The sequence below is a fragment of the Canis aureus genome, chromosome 8 (assembly GCF_053574225.1).
Source record: "Canis aureus isolate CA01 chromosome 8, VMU_Caureus_v.1.0, whole genome shotgun sequence".
NCBI lineage: Eukaryota > Metazoa > Chordata > Mammalia > Carnivora > Canidae > Canis > Canis aureus.
Window position 1 is genome coordinate 40,056,842 of NC_135618.1, and position 14,817 is coordinate 40,071,658.

Below are 14,817 nucleotides of genomic sequence, written 5' to 3' on the forward strand. Positions count from 1 at the left end.
TTTAAGATTTTATTTATTTATTCATGAGAAACACAGAGGCAGAGACATAGGCAGAGGGAGAAGCAGGCTCTGTGGGGAGCCTGATATGGGACTCGTTCCCAGGACCCCAGGGTCATGCCCTGAGCCAAAGGCGGATGTTCAACCACTGAGCCACCCAGGCATCCCTAAAAAGATCTATTTATCTATTTGAGAGAGCGAGCATGTACCTGCATGGTTGAGGAGAGGCAGAGTGAGAGGAAGAATCTTTTTTTTTTTTTAATTTTTTAAATTTTTATTTATTTATGATAGTCAGAGAGAGAGAGAGAGGCAGAGACACAGGCAGAGGGAGAAGCAGGCTCCATGCACCAGGAGCCCGACATGGGATTCGATCCCCGGTCTCCAGGATCGCGCCCTGGGCCAAAGGCAGGCGCCAAATCGCTGCGCCACCCAGGGATCCCGAGAGGAAGAATCTTAAGCGGAATCCCCGCTGAGTGCAGAGCCCAACATGGGGCTTGATCCCACGTTCCTGAGATCATGACCTGAGCGAAAACCAAGAGTTGGACGGATGCTTAACTGACTGAGCCACTGGGGGCCCCAGTGTTATTTCATGTTTGAGGAGTGCATACCTTTAAAAAAATTACTTTTATTTTTGAAATCAGATAAATTCACTAGGTTTAATCTGACTTTGATTCAGAGAAATAGTTGCTGTCTACATGAGTTGTTCAGAAACTCACCTTGTCTTCTGTTGTGAGAGTGAATTTATATCTCTTGTGGATTTTTTATTATTTTTATTTGAAAGGTTTTATTTATTTATTCATGAGAGATAGAGAGAGAGAGAGGGAGAGACACAGGCAGAGGGAGAAAGAAGCAGGCTCCATACAGGGAGCCCGATGTGGGACTCGATCCCGGGTCTCCAGGATCATGCTCTGGGCTGAAGGTGGCGCTAAACCGCTGAGCCACCTGAGCTGGCCCTTCTTGTGGAGTTTTTAAAGCACTTGCAGCAAATGGATAGTGATATGATTATTTTCATGAGAATATCTTAGAAACGATTAGTGTACTTCTTTGAAAAAACTCAACCATAAATAAACAATAAAAGTGGTTGCTTCCAAATATCCAATTAGAGTGTCTGGGCTCCTTCGATGATGACTTGTGGACCCCATAGCATCTCAGAGACCTGCAGGTAAACCCTCAGCCTTTGTGGGGCATAACCCATGTGCAGAGTACTGGAGGGGAGAGCCCCATGTCGGGCATCAGGAACTAAAGGCAGAGTTGGAATGTCAGAATTTGGAAGACAGTTGCATAGTCAGCTGGCTGCGTGCAGACATTGTTCCTAATGCAGCGGATCGGATCGCAACTCTGAGCCACAGGCCTGACCTGGCCGGCTTTCCAGACAAGATGAGTGTGAAGACGGTGCGTTCATTCTGACTACTCCATGTCACATGAACTTGCTCTTGACTGTGTCCCCTGCAGGGAGGTCTGCAGGTTTTGTCTGTGGTCTCTCCTTCCCTCTCTCCTTCCCCTTCTTTCTCTGGCCCTGCTGCCCAGGCTCCCTCCCAAAAGCTGGGTCCACTGAAGGAGCCACTTTCTCACTGACTTCAGTGCAGTAGTTTCTCTGTTTTAGTCTATAGTTGAGGCTTACTTGCCAGTGGGAGGAACTTTCTCAGTCCCAGCAAACAGTGGGTGAGGGCTGGGACCACTGAATGTTTCTTTTTGTCCCTTCCTAAATAAAGCTATACTTGGTGGTGGATATATTCCATGAGTCAGATATTTGTAATAGGGGGGAGGAGGGGAGCGGCTGAACAATGTGAATAAAGGCAGGCTAACAGTCCAGAGTGTATGTAAGCACTGTGAGCTGCATAGGAGCTGCATAGGAGGTCTGGGCCTTGCTCCCCTCTGCTCAGGACACTGTTCTTTCTGTTTTCATTTGTTTTCCTGGGGACAAACATCCTCTTTTCATGGAAAAAGGATCATTTTTTTGTGGACCTATGTGGCCTCCTGCCGAAATGGTTGGTGAACTGAGCGATAGCTTAGGGGAGGGTTTGCTCTGTATGTTTACTTTTGCTTTTCTGTAGTGTGATGTCACTGTGCCTGAGGAGTTGTGCACATCCTCTCTTCCAGGAGTCAGGTTGGAGTTCCTCACTGGCCCATTCATTTCCTATTCAATGCAGGCGCAGGTCCAGAAGACTAAAGATCTGCTCAATAATGTGGCCTCTGATGAAGCTAATTTAGAAGCCAAAATCGAGAAGAGGAAATTAGAACTGGAAAGAAATCGGAAGCGGCTCCAGACTCTGCAGAGCGTCAGGTAGATATGAACACCTGAAGAGTGGGATGAGAGTTGTCTTTGGCAGTTCAAGTAGAGTGAGGACGTGTGGTCAGTGGCTTTGGCCCCTTGGGCATAAGATCATCTGGACTGGTTCGTGTGCGGGCCACATGCATCCTAACAAGTGCTCTGCCAAACTCATTATCTTTACTGCTTTCAATGTGCCTGCGAAACTGCTTAATTCTCGAACCTCCCTTTAGTCCTTTACAGCTTCTTGGAATGCAGGGCAGAGTAAGTGAATCCAGATGGTGAAAGTTACATAAGGCTCCTCTCCTAAGATCTGTGCCTTGCCCTAAACGAGGTAGACACAGAAGCATACGCTCGTTGCTTAGTTTGAATAGATTTTAGACTTTCATATTTCTTGACAGTAATTAATCTTTCTTTTGACTTTCCCTCCCTGAAAATACCTTTTTCCAGGTAATATGAATGGATAGTAGTGGTGCAAAATACCCTCCAGGTCATTAGAGCTTTTGTTTTTCTTTTTTTCTTTTTTTAATTTGTTTATTCATGAGAGACGCAGAGAGAGAGAGGCAGAGACACAGGCAGAGGGAGAAGCAGGCTCCATGCAGGGAGCCCGATGTGGGACTCGATCCCAGGTTTGCAGGATCACACCCCGGGCTGCAGGTGGCCCTAAACTGCTGCACCACGAGGGCTGCCCTCATTAGAGCTTTTCAAGTGTGTTCCTCACATTTTCTTGGAGCCTGTGTGTGCACCCACACGCTCTCTCTCACTCTCGTTTTGCATCTTCTTTCTCTTGCTCTATCATTCTGCTGCACTGTTTCTCTTCCTTTTCATTCTCCCTTTATTTTTCTCTCTTCACTCCGTCTGTGTAGCTGCTGCATCTGTCTGGATGTCTTGCTTTTTGGAGGTACTGGTGACTGGGCCACACCCTGGCTACTGTCCTGGCATCTGTGGAGATACGTATAATCCAGGGAGCACTAGCCACTGGCAAGCCATTTCATCTTTGGAATCTGGGCCACCTTATGCATGTATCTCATTAAAAAATTCTACCTCTCAGGGATAAATTCATTCTTGTTAAGTTTCATGGCCTTTCAATAGAAGAGTTCATATGTTTTCTCTACTCCTAAGGTTATATATTATTATTTAGCTTATCTGTTTATATATATATATTTTTTTTAAAGATTTTATTTATTTATTCATGAGAGACACGGAGAGAGAGAGAGAGAGAGAGAGAGAGAGAGAGGCAGAGACATGGAGAAGGAGAAGCAGGCTCCATGCAGGGAGCCTGACGTGGGACTCAATCTCGGGTCTCCAGGATCACACCCTGGGCTGAAGGTGGCGCTAAACCACTGAGCCACCTGGGCTGCCCCATCTGTTTATGTTTTTAAAAGAAGAGAGTTTTCCCTTTAAGATCAAAAATAAGAGAAAGAAATAGATACAACAAACCAGTTGAAACAGGTTTTTGTGTTATAGTTTTGGTTTTAGACTAGATTGTTAAAAACTTAGCTTTAGGGATGTCTGGGTGGCTCAGTTAAGTGTTGGGACTCTTGGTTTCAGCTCAAGTCATGATCTCAGAGTCATGAGATTGAGCCCCACATTGGGCTCCGCACTCAGCGGGGAGTCTGCTTGAAGATTTTCTCTCTCTCCGTCTGCCCCTCTCTTCCCCACTGCTTGTATGTATATGCTCACTTGCTTTCTCAGATAAAAATAAAAATCGTTTTTAAAAATTAGCTTTAATTTGTAGCAACCTATATTTCCCTTATTAGGGGACAGACTACATTTTGGAGCATCCAGACAGCAGAATATTATGCTCAAGTAAGATAATGCATATATTTAACTTCTTGATTTTGTGAGGTATTTTTGATATGATATTTTTAAGTCTTTATTAAAATCCAAACCATTGGGCAGCCTGGGTGGCTCAGCGGTTTAGCGCCACCTTTGGCCCGGGGCCTGATCCTGGAGACCCAGGATCGAGTCCCATGTCAGGCTCCCTGCATGGAGCCTGCTTCTCCCTCTGCCTGTGTCTCTGCTTCTCTCTCTGTGTCTCTCATGAATAAATAAAATCTTAAAAAAAAAGATCCAAGGCATTTTAAAAATTAATTTATTTATGATAGACATATAGAGAGAGGCAGAGACACAGGAGGAGGGAGAAGCAGGCTCCATGCCAGGAGCCTGACGCAGGACTCAATCCCGGGACTCCAAGATTGTGCCCTGGGCCAAAGGCGGGCGCCAAACCGCCGAGCCACCCAGGGATCCCCCCAATCCAAGGCATTTTGAGTAAGAAAAAAGACTGCAAAGCTTCATCGAAGATGGTAATATACTTAATGATATTTAAAAATGGATCCCTTAAAAAAAAAATCAAAAAAGAAATGCATTCCTATATGGATCCATGCATAGAAAAGTCTGGAAGGATGCTTACCAAATATTAAGTGCTTATACCTGGTGATAGAATTATGAGTAATTTTTACCCTATTCTTCATACTTTGAGATTATTTCTAATTTTTACAAAGAGCTTTTGATTAGAAAAAATAATAAGTATGTTCATTTTGAAGGGAGGGAGGGAGAAGAAAAGAGAACTGGGCTGTAAGCAGCTATGAGATGAAGAACCCTCTCCAGCTAAGGACTTTTCTACAGCAAACTGTGATGGCACCTGGAACTCAGAGTACTTGTTTCAAACTACTGTTTAGTGATCCATCTTTTACTTTTTATTTCATTCGGTTGTTTCAGGCCAGCTTTTATGGATGAATATGAGAAGATTGAGGAGGAGTTGCAAAAGCAGTATGATGTTTATCTAGAGAAATTTCGAAATTTGGCTTATCTGGAACAGCAACTCGAGGACCATCATAGGATGGAGCAAGAGAGGTTTGAGGTAAGTGCTCAGCCCACATTTCTGTACAGACCATTCCTCCTGGTGTGTTATTTTGTACTTGTTGATGTGTCACTTTGTAAATATTGTAGAAAAAAAAATCTGCGAATGTTTTTTCTCCCTGATCAAGTGTAAGGATTGCTCACGTGACACTTTTGTTTAACTCCTAGTGTCGCTTGAGCACAGGGTTGTCAGCTGTCTGATGGATTTGGTCAGTAGGACTGCAGATGGGGCCGACACATGACCACGTAGTTGCATAAGACATGACTTAGGAGGGCCTGTTCTTACTTTAATGCTGTGCTATCACTGGCTTGAAATTCTTTTTTTTTTTTTTTAAAGATTTTATTCATTTATTCATGAGAGACACACAGAGAGAGGCAGAGACATATCAGAGAGAGAAGCAGGCTCCATGCAGGGACCCCGATGCAGAACTCGATCCAGAGACTCCAGGATCATGCCCTCTGCTGAAGGCAGATGCTCAACTGCTGAGCCACCCAGGGGTCCCTGGCTTGAAATTCTTAATAGTTTTTAAGTGCATTTTTTTTTTTAAAGATTTTATTTATTCATGAGAGAGACAGAGAGAGAATGGAGGCAGAGACATAGACAGGGAGAAGCAGACTCCTTGCAGGGAGCCCGATGTGGGTCTTGATCCCCAGACCTGGGGATCACGTCCTGAGCCGAAGGCAGATGCTTAACCACTAAGCCACCCAGGTGTCCCTTTAAGTGCATTTTAATTTGCACTGAGTCCCACAGAGTCGGTAACTGGTCTTGGATAAAGATCTCAAGACTTGGCCAGTTCATTGAAAGATTTTCAGGGGCCTTGGTTACTTGAATCATTCAAACCAGTTTATCAGCGACTTCTTTATAAAGAGGATGCAGTGTATTGATTATTGTGGAAAATGCATGTGACCCAGAACCAGCCGTCTTACAGGTTCCTCTCATCTCAATACTCACGGCCACTTTGGAAGGAGTGTTTCTGGTCCCAGTGTGAGGTGATAAATATGGAATTCAGAGTAAATGAAATTGGACCAAGTTACTATCACTTTTTGAATTGGCCTTATCCCTTGGAGATATTTCTGCTTAACCTAAGAAGGGTCACTTAGAATCTGCGTTCATGATGATATTGGTCTACAGTCTCCCTTTCTCACACTCTGTGACAGATTTTGGTATAAAGGTTATGCCAGTCTTCCTGCAAACTTGGGTGTTTAAATCAGGTGAAGCTGTTTTGTTGGAGGGGAGGGCTGGTTGGGAGGATTCCTGTGCTCCTGTGGACACGTTTATCTTGACACGGAGCCCGTTGCCACCATTGCTCTGTAGTAGGGGCAGGCTGCAGGGCAGCGAGGGTACAGCACAGGCACGTTTTGAGGGCAGTGCAAAGAGCCTGGAATTCAGGACATTTTAAACGTTGAATGTCTGGGAAAGAACCAAAAAGGGCCAGTGAAGGTAAAGGGAGTGTTTTGTGCTGTCGTGTGTGGTCACCCCTATGTGCAGAGTGTGCCAGAACACATGCCTCAGGATGCGGGTTTTTTCATCCTCTTGTGTTCATGCAGACTCTCTGTGCTTCTAGCACCTGGGCCTGAAGGCCATCTCATGCATGAAACAGAACTTTCATTATAATGTTTAGAACAACAACAAATATTTAAAGGCCAATCTCCTCTCATAGTCTCTTTTTGACAGTAATTAGGGCTACATTTGGTAACTGAGCTGAAGCGTTAGCTTTTGTGCCCCTAAAAACTAGACTCTTCTTTCTTTCTTTCTTTCTTTCTTTCTTTCTTTCTTTCTTTCTTTCTTTCTTTCTTTCTTTCTTTCTTTCTTTCTTTCTTTTTTTTATAATATATTTTTTTAAATTTTTATTTATTTATGATTGTCACAGAGAGAGAGAGAGAGGCAGAGACACAGGCAGAGGGAGAAGCAGGCTCCATGCACCGGGAGCCCGATGTGGGATTCGATCCCGGGTCTCCAGGATCGCGTCCTGGGCCAAAGGCAGGCGCCAAACCGCTGCGCCACCCAGGGATCCTTTCTTTCTTTCTTTCTTTCTTTCTTTCTTTCTTTCTTTCTTTCTTTCTTTCTTTCTTTCTTTCTTTCTTTCTTTCTTTTCTTTCTTCTTTCTTTCTCTCTCTCTCTCTTTCTCTCTTTCCTTTTTCTTTCTTTCTTTCTTTCTTTCTTTCTTTCTTTCTTTCTTTCTTTCTTTCTTTCTTTCTTCCCCTCCCCTCCCCTCCCCTCCCCTCTCCTCTCTTCCTTTTCTTTTCCTTTCCTTTTCTTTTCCTTTTCTTTTCTTTTCTTTTCTTTTCTTTTCTTTTCTTTTCTTTTCTTTTCTTTCTTTTTTCTTTTTTTCTTTTCTTTTCTTTTCTTTTCTTTTCTTTTCTTTTTCTTTTCTTTTCTTTCTTTTCTTTCTTTTTCTTTTCATTGTGATCAGCCCCACCATTTAGCATGTTTTGGGGCTGGAGTGGTGCAGAGCTTTGGTCTTTGGAGCAGGAGCCCTGTACTGTCCCGTAGTTGATGCATCTGCTCCCCTGTTGGCATTGCACGGTGACACACGTGATGGGCATTTCAGTGGATCCTTTCGTGTTCTTTAGGGCTCGGGGGGGAGGTCAGCTGCCCCACTTCTGGCTGCCTACCTTTCTCTGGGCTGCTGGCAGAGAACAGGAGTGCTGGGACCCGGCCCTGCTTGTTGACTGGGCGCTGATCCTTCTCGTGTACTTTAGATCCTGGCTGGTCCTGCAGCACAGATTAGCCCTACGTACCTAGATGCTAAAGAACAATAAAGCAGTCCGGAACAGGGTCCTTTCTTCTGAGTCTTGTGTTTGTTGTTCCCTAGGAAGCTGAAAATACTCTGCGCCTGATGCAGAACAAGCTGAAGGAGGAGGAGAAGCGCCTGCTCAGGAGTGGAAGTAAGGCCACACTCTCAGACAGGGCTGTTTCCTCTGTGCCAGTGTTGGTATTCCTGAAAGAAATCTGTATGTATATATTATTTATTTTCAAAAGGCAGTTTTCTCACATGTTCTATATCCAGTACTCTTTTCGCTCAAGAGCTCAAGAGGTTGGTTCAAATTACATAGTATTTAAAGCACATCTGGTTTTCTTGCCAACTAAAATACTGTTTTCCCATTTCAATGATACTGTTAGTTTGAATTGCATGTAACATATAACCATGAAAGAAAACTGGGTCTTGGGGGTCTGTAGGGTCCTTATTTTAGGGCAGACTGATAGAAAGCAAGTGCCATAGTGCTATGCCCATGAAGCATGAAGGGGTCACTTCCTTAGGGTCCATCCCCCTACCATCATAGCCATCATGTGGCCCCCAGTAATCCAAGATGGTCCAGTGAGGCTGTCAGCTGGTGGGGACTGCTGCTTGTGACTGGTTAGCATGCTTCATCTACGAACTTCACCAAGGTGTCAGGTCAGCCTCAGGAGTCACAGCAGTGCATGGTCTTCATGCTGCATTCACAGCCCTGTCTCAGAGTTCTCCTTCTCTTGAAGGGGACGATATACTTTTTTATGACGATATACTTGATTCTCCTGTGCTTGAGGACTTCAGGCATGTATATAGGACTTCAGGCATGTATACCCACGGTGGCTCTCTCTGTCTTTGTACTTTTCTCCTCTGTACTTGTCCTATGCCTCTTCTAATCTCAGGAAGCTCTGGAAGGACAGTAAGGACTTCGGGGAGATCCTTTAGGGGCAAGTTTAGGGAATTCCCAGGGCCTCTCTAGCCGAAGCAGCCCCTTACCTTTATGGTTCCAGGTGAGCCAGGAGAGCCTGAAGCAGCCCTAAGTGATAAGCCTGCATGGGATTTATCCCCTCTTGAGAGGCCTGGCGCAGGTAAGAGCCCTGGTTGGTTGGCTGCACCCTGCTCTGTCCCCAGACCAGCATGTAAGACTTTCCTCACTGATATTGTTTTATTCTTCTAAACTCACAGTTTAATTTTGTGATCCATAGATTTGGGATCTCTTGAAGGACAAGCATTCATAGGAGCATCTCTGATTTAGCTTTTTTTGGAAAAGTAATTTCCATTTGAAATAAACTGAATGAAGGATAGCACTTAATTAGCTTGGGGTGGGCAAAGAAGTTAGGAAAACATGAAGACTCATTCTCAGTTCTGTTCATCCCAAAGTTCTTAAGATGTTCTGTTTTTCTTTGCTGTGCTATATATGTGGGAGCATTGTTCAGAGAATTGGGATCAGGGGAAGATATATAAAGGAAGACTTTCTGAAAGACTTCTCTGAACAGAAAAACCTAATAGGACATGGACATGATTAAGAGCAAGAATGAGCAAAATTCAGGAGTGATAAGAGATTGAGTGCAACAAATCATTGTTGAAGATCTGTTCTGGATGCGAAGGATTCGCTAGTGGATGAGAGACAGGGATTCTTGCTTTAACCAGTCTGCTTGCCAGTGAGAGGACACAAACACTGAGCAAGCTGAGAGCAGAAGGTGACCCTGGGGTTGGGGGGAAAGTAGAGCAGAGAAAGGATGGAGAGGGTGGGATGGAATTGGATTTTAAATAGGGAGTCAGTGTAGGCTTCGCTTAGGAAGTACTATTTAGGGCAGTCCTGGTGGCGCAGCAGTTTAGCGCCGCCTGCAGCCCAGGGTGTGATCCTGAGATCCGGGATCGAGTCCCACATCGGGCTCCCTGCATGGGGCCTGCTTCTCCCTCTGCCTGTGTCTCTGCCTCTCTCTCTCTCTCTGTATCTCTCATGAATAAATAAATAAAATCTTTAAAAAGAAAAAAAAAAGGAAGTACTATTTAAGCAAAGCTAAAATAAGTGGATCTGGGGAGAAAGGAGCTACCAGTTGAGGAGAGAGAGACCTGAGAGTCTGCAAGAGAGTGGGGACCAGAGCTCAGTGAGGCGATGAGTTTGGAGGAAGGGACTTGAGGAAGAGAAAGTCTGAGTGCTTAGAGACAGGAGAATGCCCTGGGGTTAAAAAGGCCAAGCATTTTGTTCTAGTACCCTGTAATAGAAGTAAGGGCAGCCTTCGTCTTCCCACTATCCTTTTAAACCTCACTGCTGGTGGTAAATCCATAAAATGACCCAGAAGTTTCTAGAAAGCACATTAGTAACCTTGTTGTGGTTTAGTTTTTATAGTATGGTGGAGAGCAGATGTTCCTGCATTTAACACTTAATTTACTGCATGCCTACTGCATGTCAGGCATTTTGCTGGCACTTAGAACATAGTGATGAGTGAAGTGCTCACGGAGCTCAGAGTCTAGAACTGTGCCACCCAGTAACTGGCCATAAACCATGTGTGACTCTTGAGTACTTCCAATGTGGCTGGTCCAAATTGAGGTGTGCTGATTGTGGAAAATATACAATAGGTTTCAATGACTTAGCATGAAAGAAAGTAAAATTATTCATTAATTAGTATTTTATGTTGTTTACTTATTGGAATGATATTTTGGATATATTGGGTTAAGTAAAACAGCACTAAAATTAATTTACCTATTTCTTTTTACTTTAATATAGTTAATAGACAATTTTAAATTATATATCTGCCAGCTGGTATTACATTTCTTTTTTTTTTTTTTAATTTTTTTTTTTTATTTATGATAGTCACACACACACACACACAGAGAGAGAGAGAGAGAGAGAGAGGCAGAGACATAGGCAGAGGGAGAAGCAGGCTCCATGCACCGGGAGCCCGACGTGGGATTCGATCCCGGGTCTCCAGGATCGCGCCCTGGGCCAAAGGCAGGCGCTAAACCACTGCGCCACCCAGGGATCCCTGGTATTACATTTCTTTTGGACTGTGCTGATCTGAAAGGAGACACAAATAGTTAAGTGGGCGTGAAGTATATCTCATTGTGATTTTGATGTGAATTCCTCTGATAGCTAATGAAATGGAGCATCTTTTCATTGCTTAATGGCCATTTGTATAAATCTTTGGAGAGGTTTATTCAAGTCTTTGGACATTTTTAAATTGGGTTATTTTTTATTTAATTATTGAATTGTAAGAGTTCTTCTGTATATTCTGGATACTAGATCCTTATGTGATCTGGGATTTGCAAATACTTTCTCTCATTCTCTGGGCCATCTTTTCAGTTTCTTGCTGATGGCTTTGATGGCTTTGGCTGCATAAAGTTTTAATAAAGTCCACACTATCAGTTTTCCTTTTGTTACTTGTTTTTAGTGTCATACCTAAGAAACCACTGCCTAATTTAAGGTCACTAGGATTTATCCCTGGGTTTTCTTCCAGGACCTTTATAGTATAACTCTTACTTAGGTTTCTGATCCATTTTGAGTTAATTTTTACATATTGTGTAGGTAGGCATCCAACCTCATTGTTGGGCATGTGGCTATCCAGTTGTCTCAGCACCATTTCTTGGAAAGATTATTCTTTTCTCTTTGAATTTTATGGGCACTCTTGTCTGCCATACTTAATTTTAATGCATCACTGATAACTCGGTGATTTCAGTTACAGCATGCATTAATTTAGTGTATTGGTTTGAATTTGTCAGAAGAAATGTTGAGCTTGAGAAACATGTATTGATATTTTAAAATTCATAATACTTGATTTATATTGCATGAGGTAATGATACAATGTCAATATTCCTGGATGAAATAAAAAGTGAACAAAGTTGAATAGTAATTTCATGTTATAGACATTAATTTGTATTAATATTTCATCATATTCTTTGCATAGGCTTTTGTAAGATGGTAGTTTTCAGATAGGTAGTGTTGAGGTTTGTGCAGGATGCTGTTCCCCACACTTGCCCTGACTCCTGGGTTTCCTCCCCAACCCTCACCAAGGGGAAGGGCACAGCTCTTTCTGCAGTGAAGAAAGTGGAGAACTTTCCCCTGCTGCCCTGCTAGATGCAACTGCCATTTCATTACCTGCTTACAGCAGAGGCTAAGCAGAGCCTTTTCATAGACGCACAATTACTGTCCTTCCAAACTTACTTCGACTCAGTGATCAGAACAGCAGCTGCAAACACCTCAACTTCTGTCCTTCTAGAACCAGTGTCTCTCCCTGGTTGCAGGAATCTGGCTGGACAGTGAACAGTGAAAGCTTTTTCTCCCCACTGTGGAAACTCTCTTTCTAGAGGTTCTCTTGAGGAAATGTCCAACCTGCACAAGACTCCAGGAGAGTATTTAAGAAATGAATGTATAAGGCTGTTGCACTGAGAGTTTTCTCTATTTGCCTGTAATGGAATTCTCTCCTGGAAGCAACATCCTGAGCACCTGTTCTCATTGCTGCTCACTAGGCTGCCATCTTTCTCAGGCCAGCCGTGCTTGGCCATTCCCAGCCTGGTCTGTGTCTCGGCTGCTGGCTTGTTTTGGTGCACTCACCTTCTCAGGGGGTTCTGCTTCCCCATCTCTGTTATCTACAAAGAGTTGGGGTAACAGCACCTAACACGGCACAGAAAATGGTTTTCCCCCCAGCTAACCAAGAATTACCTTGATGGCTGGCTGTTCAATTTTAGTTTCACCTGCCAGAATGTTTCGTTTCGTTTCGTTTCGTTTCGTTTCGTTTCTTTTCTTTTCTTTTCTTTTCTTTTCTTTTCTTTTCTTTTCTTTTCTTTTCTTTTCTTTTCTTTTCTTTTCTCTTTTCTTTTCTTTTCTTTTCTTTTCTTTTCTTTTCTTTCTTTTCTTTTCTTTTCTTTTCTTTTCTTTCTTTCTTTCTTTCTTTCTTTCTTTCTTTCTTTCTTTCTTTTTTTTTAAGATTTATGTGTTGGGGGTGGGGGTGACTGGGTGACGGGCACTGAGGTGGGCACTTGATGGGATGAGCACTGGGTATTATTCTCTATGTTGGCAAATTGAACACCAATAAAAAATAAATTCATAAAAAAATAAATTCATAAAAAATATATATATATTTATTTATTCATGAGAGACACACAGAGAGGCAGGGACATAGGCAGAGGGAGAAGCAGCCTCCCCGCAAGGAGCCCAGTGTGGGACTCAATCCCAGACCCCAGGATCACGCCCTGAGCTGAAGGCAGAAGCTCAACCATTGAGCCACCCAGGGGTCCCCAGAATAATGTTTCTTTTCTTTTCTTTTCTTTTCTTTTCTTTTCTTTTCTTTTCTTTTCTTTTCTTTTCTTTTCTTTTCTTTTCTTTTCTTTTCTTTTTTTTCTAAGATTTATTTATTCATTCAGAGAGAGCGAAAGAGAGAGACACAGGCAGAGAGAGAAGCAGGCTCCATGCAGGGAGCCCGACGTGGGACTCGATCCAGGGTCTCCAGGATCACACCCCGGGCTGCAGGCGGCGCTAAACCGCTGCGCCACTGGGGCTGCCCCAGAATAATGTTTCTAATTGATGTATTCTGACCCGTTTTTGTCTTGCTTTGGAAGATTATTTGAAAAAGACAAATAACAACAACAAAAAAAACAGTATCTCATTGTCTGCGTTAACTCCTCACTAAATATTTCCAGGCAAATCCCAAGAGTTTCATAGAATCTAATCACCAAAAGAAAGGCTGAGAAGTACAGATGTTTTTGCACAAGAATCCTGTTGCTAGAAGCTGTTTTAGAGGTAATGATGGAGTCGCCCTTGTGTTTTGTGTACTTGCGTTCCTCCAGGTAATGACGACTCGGACATTGACATCCAGGAAGATGATGAATCTGACAGTGAATTGGAGGAGCGGCAGCTGTCCAAGCCTCGGACAGCCATGGAGGTGCTCATCCAAGGTACGCAGCTGCTGTCACTTGCCCTCCTCCCTGTGCCCTGTCACAGAACAGTTTGGGTGGCTTCTGCTTCGGAGTTCATCCTGCCCTCCTGTTCATGAGGTTTTGGCTCTTAAACTGCTCAGCGCTCACCTTTGCTGCTAATACTCTTACCTGTGGTCCCAGGAAGAGCTGATGCTTCTTTGTGGCCGGGGGTATCTCACAGAGGCCATGGGAGTACACTGCCTCTGCCACTGAGCTGCATTCTACCCTTCTTGGGTCCAGACAGCTCTCAGTGCAGTGACATCCCCTATAATCAGAGAATTAATGCATGCAGGAAGGACTCCCAACCATCTCTGCCTTTTAAAAAATCTTCTAGTTTCTACTTTCTCACTGCTGAAGACTGAAGCAATAAAATCTGTGGAGTAAATGTGGGTGTCCCCCGGCATTTTCTTCATGTGCCACTTGCTACCCTCTAGGGGTCCTGGTTGGTAGCTGGGGGGTGTGTCTTTCAGATTGCCTTTCCACTTATGGATGTGCACACACATACAGCGAAATACACAAAGATCAGCTGATACATTTTGTAACCTAAGTGGAACCAGACTTTGTGTATGGTTCTGCAGCTTGCTTTTTTTAAAAAAAGTTATTATTAAATATATCAGAACTTCTCCCATGTCAGTAAAATAAAATCCACTTCATTCTTTTTGACAGCTGCATAATTTTCCATAGCATGACTGTACCCATAATTTACTTGGGCATTCTCATATTAAAAGATATTTTAAAAATATATATTTAAGTTATTTTTTCCTTTTTTCCTGGTATATACATCTTTCTGCTTATCTGCAGTGTTTGTACTATTAAAAATGGAATTTTTAAAGTTTATGTAGATCTTTGTTTTGATAGACACTACTAGATTGCTCTATACTTGCTTTTATTTATTTATTTATTTTTAATTAATTTATTTATTTATGATAGTCACAGAGAGAGAGAGAGAGAGGCGCAGAGACACAGGCAGAGGGAGAAGCAGGCTCCATGCACCGGGAGCCCGACATGGGACTCGATCCCGGGTCTCCAGGATCGTGCCCT

General features: G+C 43.2%; 1 protein-coding gene across 8 annotated transcripts in view; it reads left to right on the forward strand.

Annotated features, from left to right (window-relative positions):
• The window catches only part of CLUAP1 (clusterin associated protein 1), a 37,466-nt gene that overhangs the window by 16,484 nt on the left and 6,165 nt on the right, over positions 1-14,817 (forward strand). For 4 of the 8 annotated variants that reach the window (XM_077906393.1, XM_077906394.1, XM_077906395.1 and 1 more), the window contains exons 7-11: positions 2,148-2,281; positions 4,988-5,129; positions 7,945-8,017; positions 8,871-8,948; positions 13,648-13,755. In XM_077906393.1, coding sequence (XP_077762519.1) covers positions 2,148-2,281; positions 4,988-5,129; positions 7,945-8,017; positions 8,871-8,948; positions 13,648-13,755 — 535 coding nt within the window. The remainder of the gene's footprint in view (positions 1-2,147; positions 2,282-4,987; positions 5,130-7,944; positions 8,018-8,870; positions 8,949-13,647; positions 13,756-14,817) is intronic. The other 4 variants (XM_077906397.1, XM_077906398.1, XM_077906399.1 and 1 more) reach the window with 1 other exon arrangement.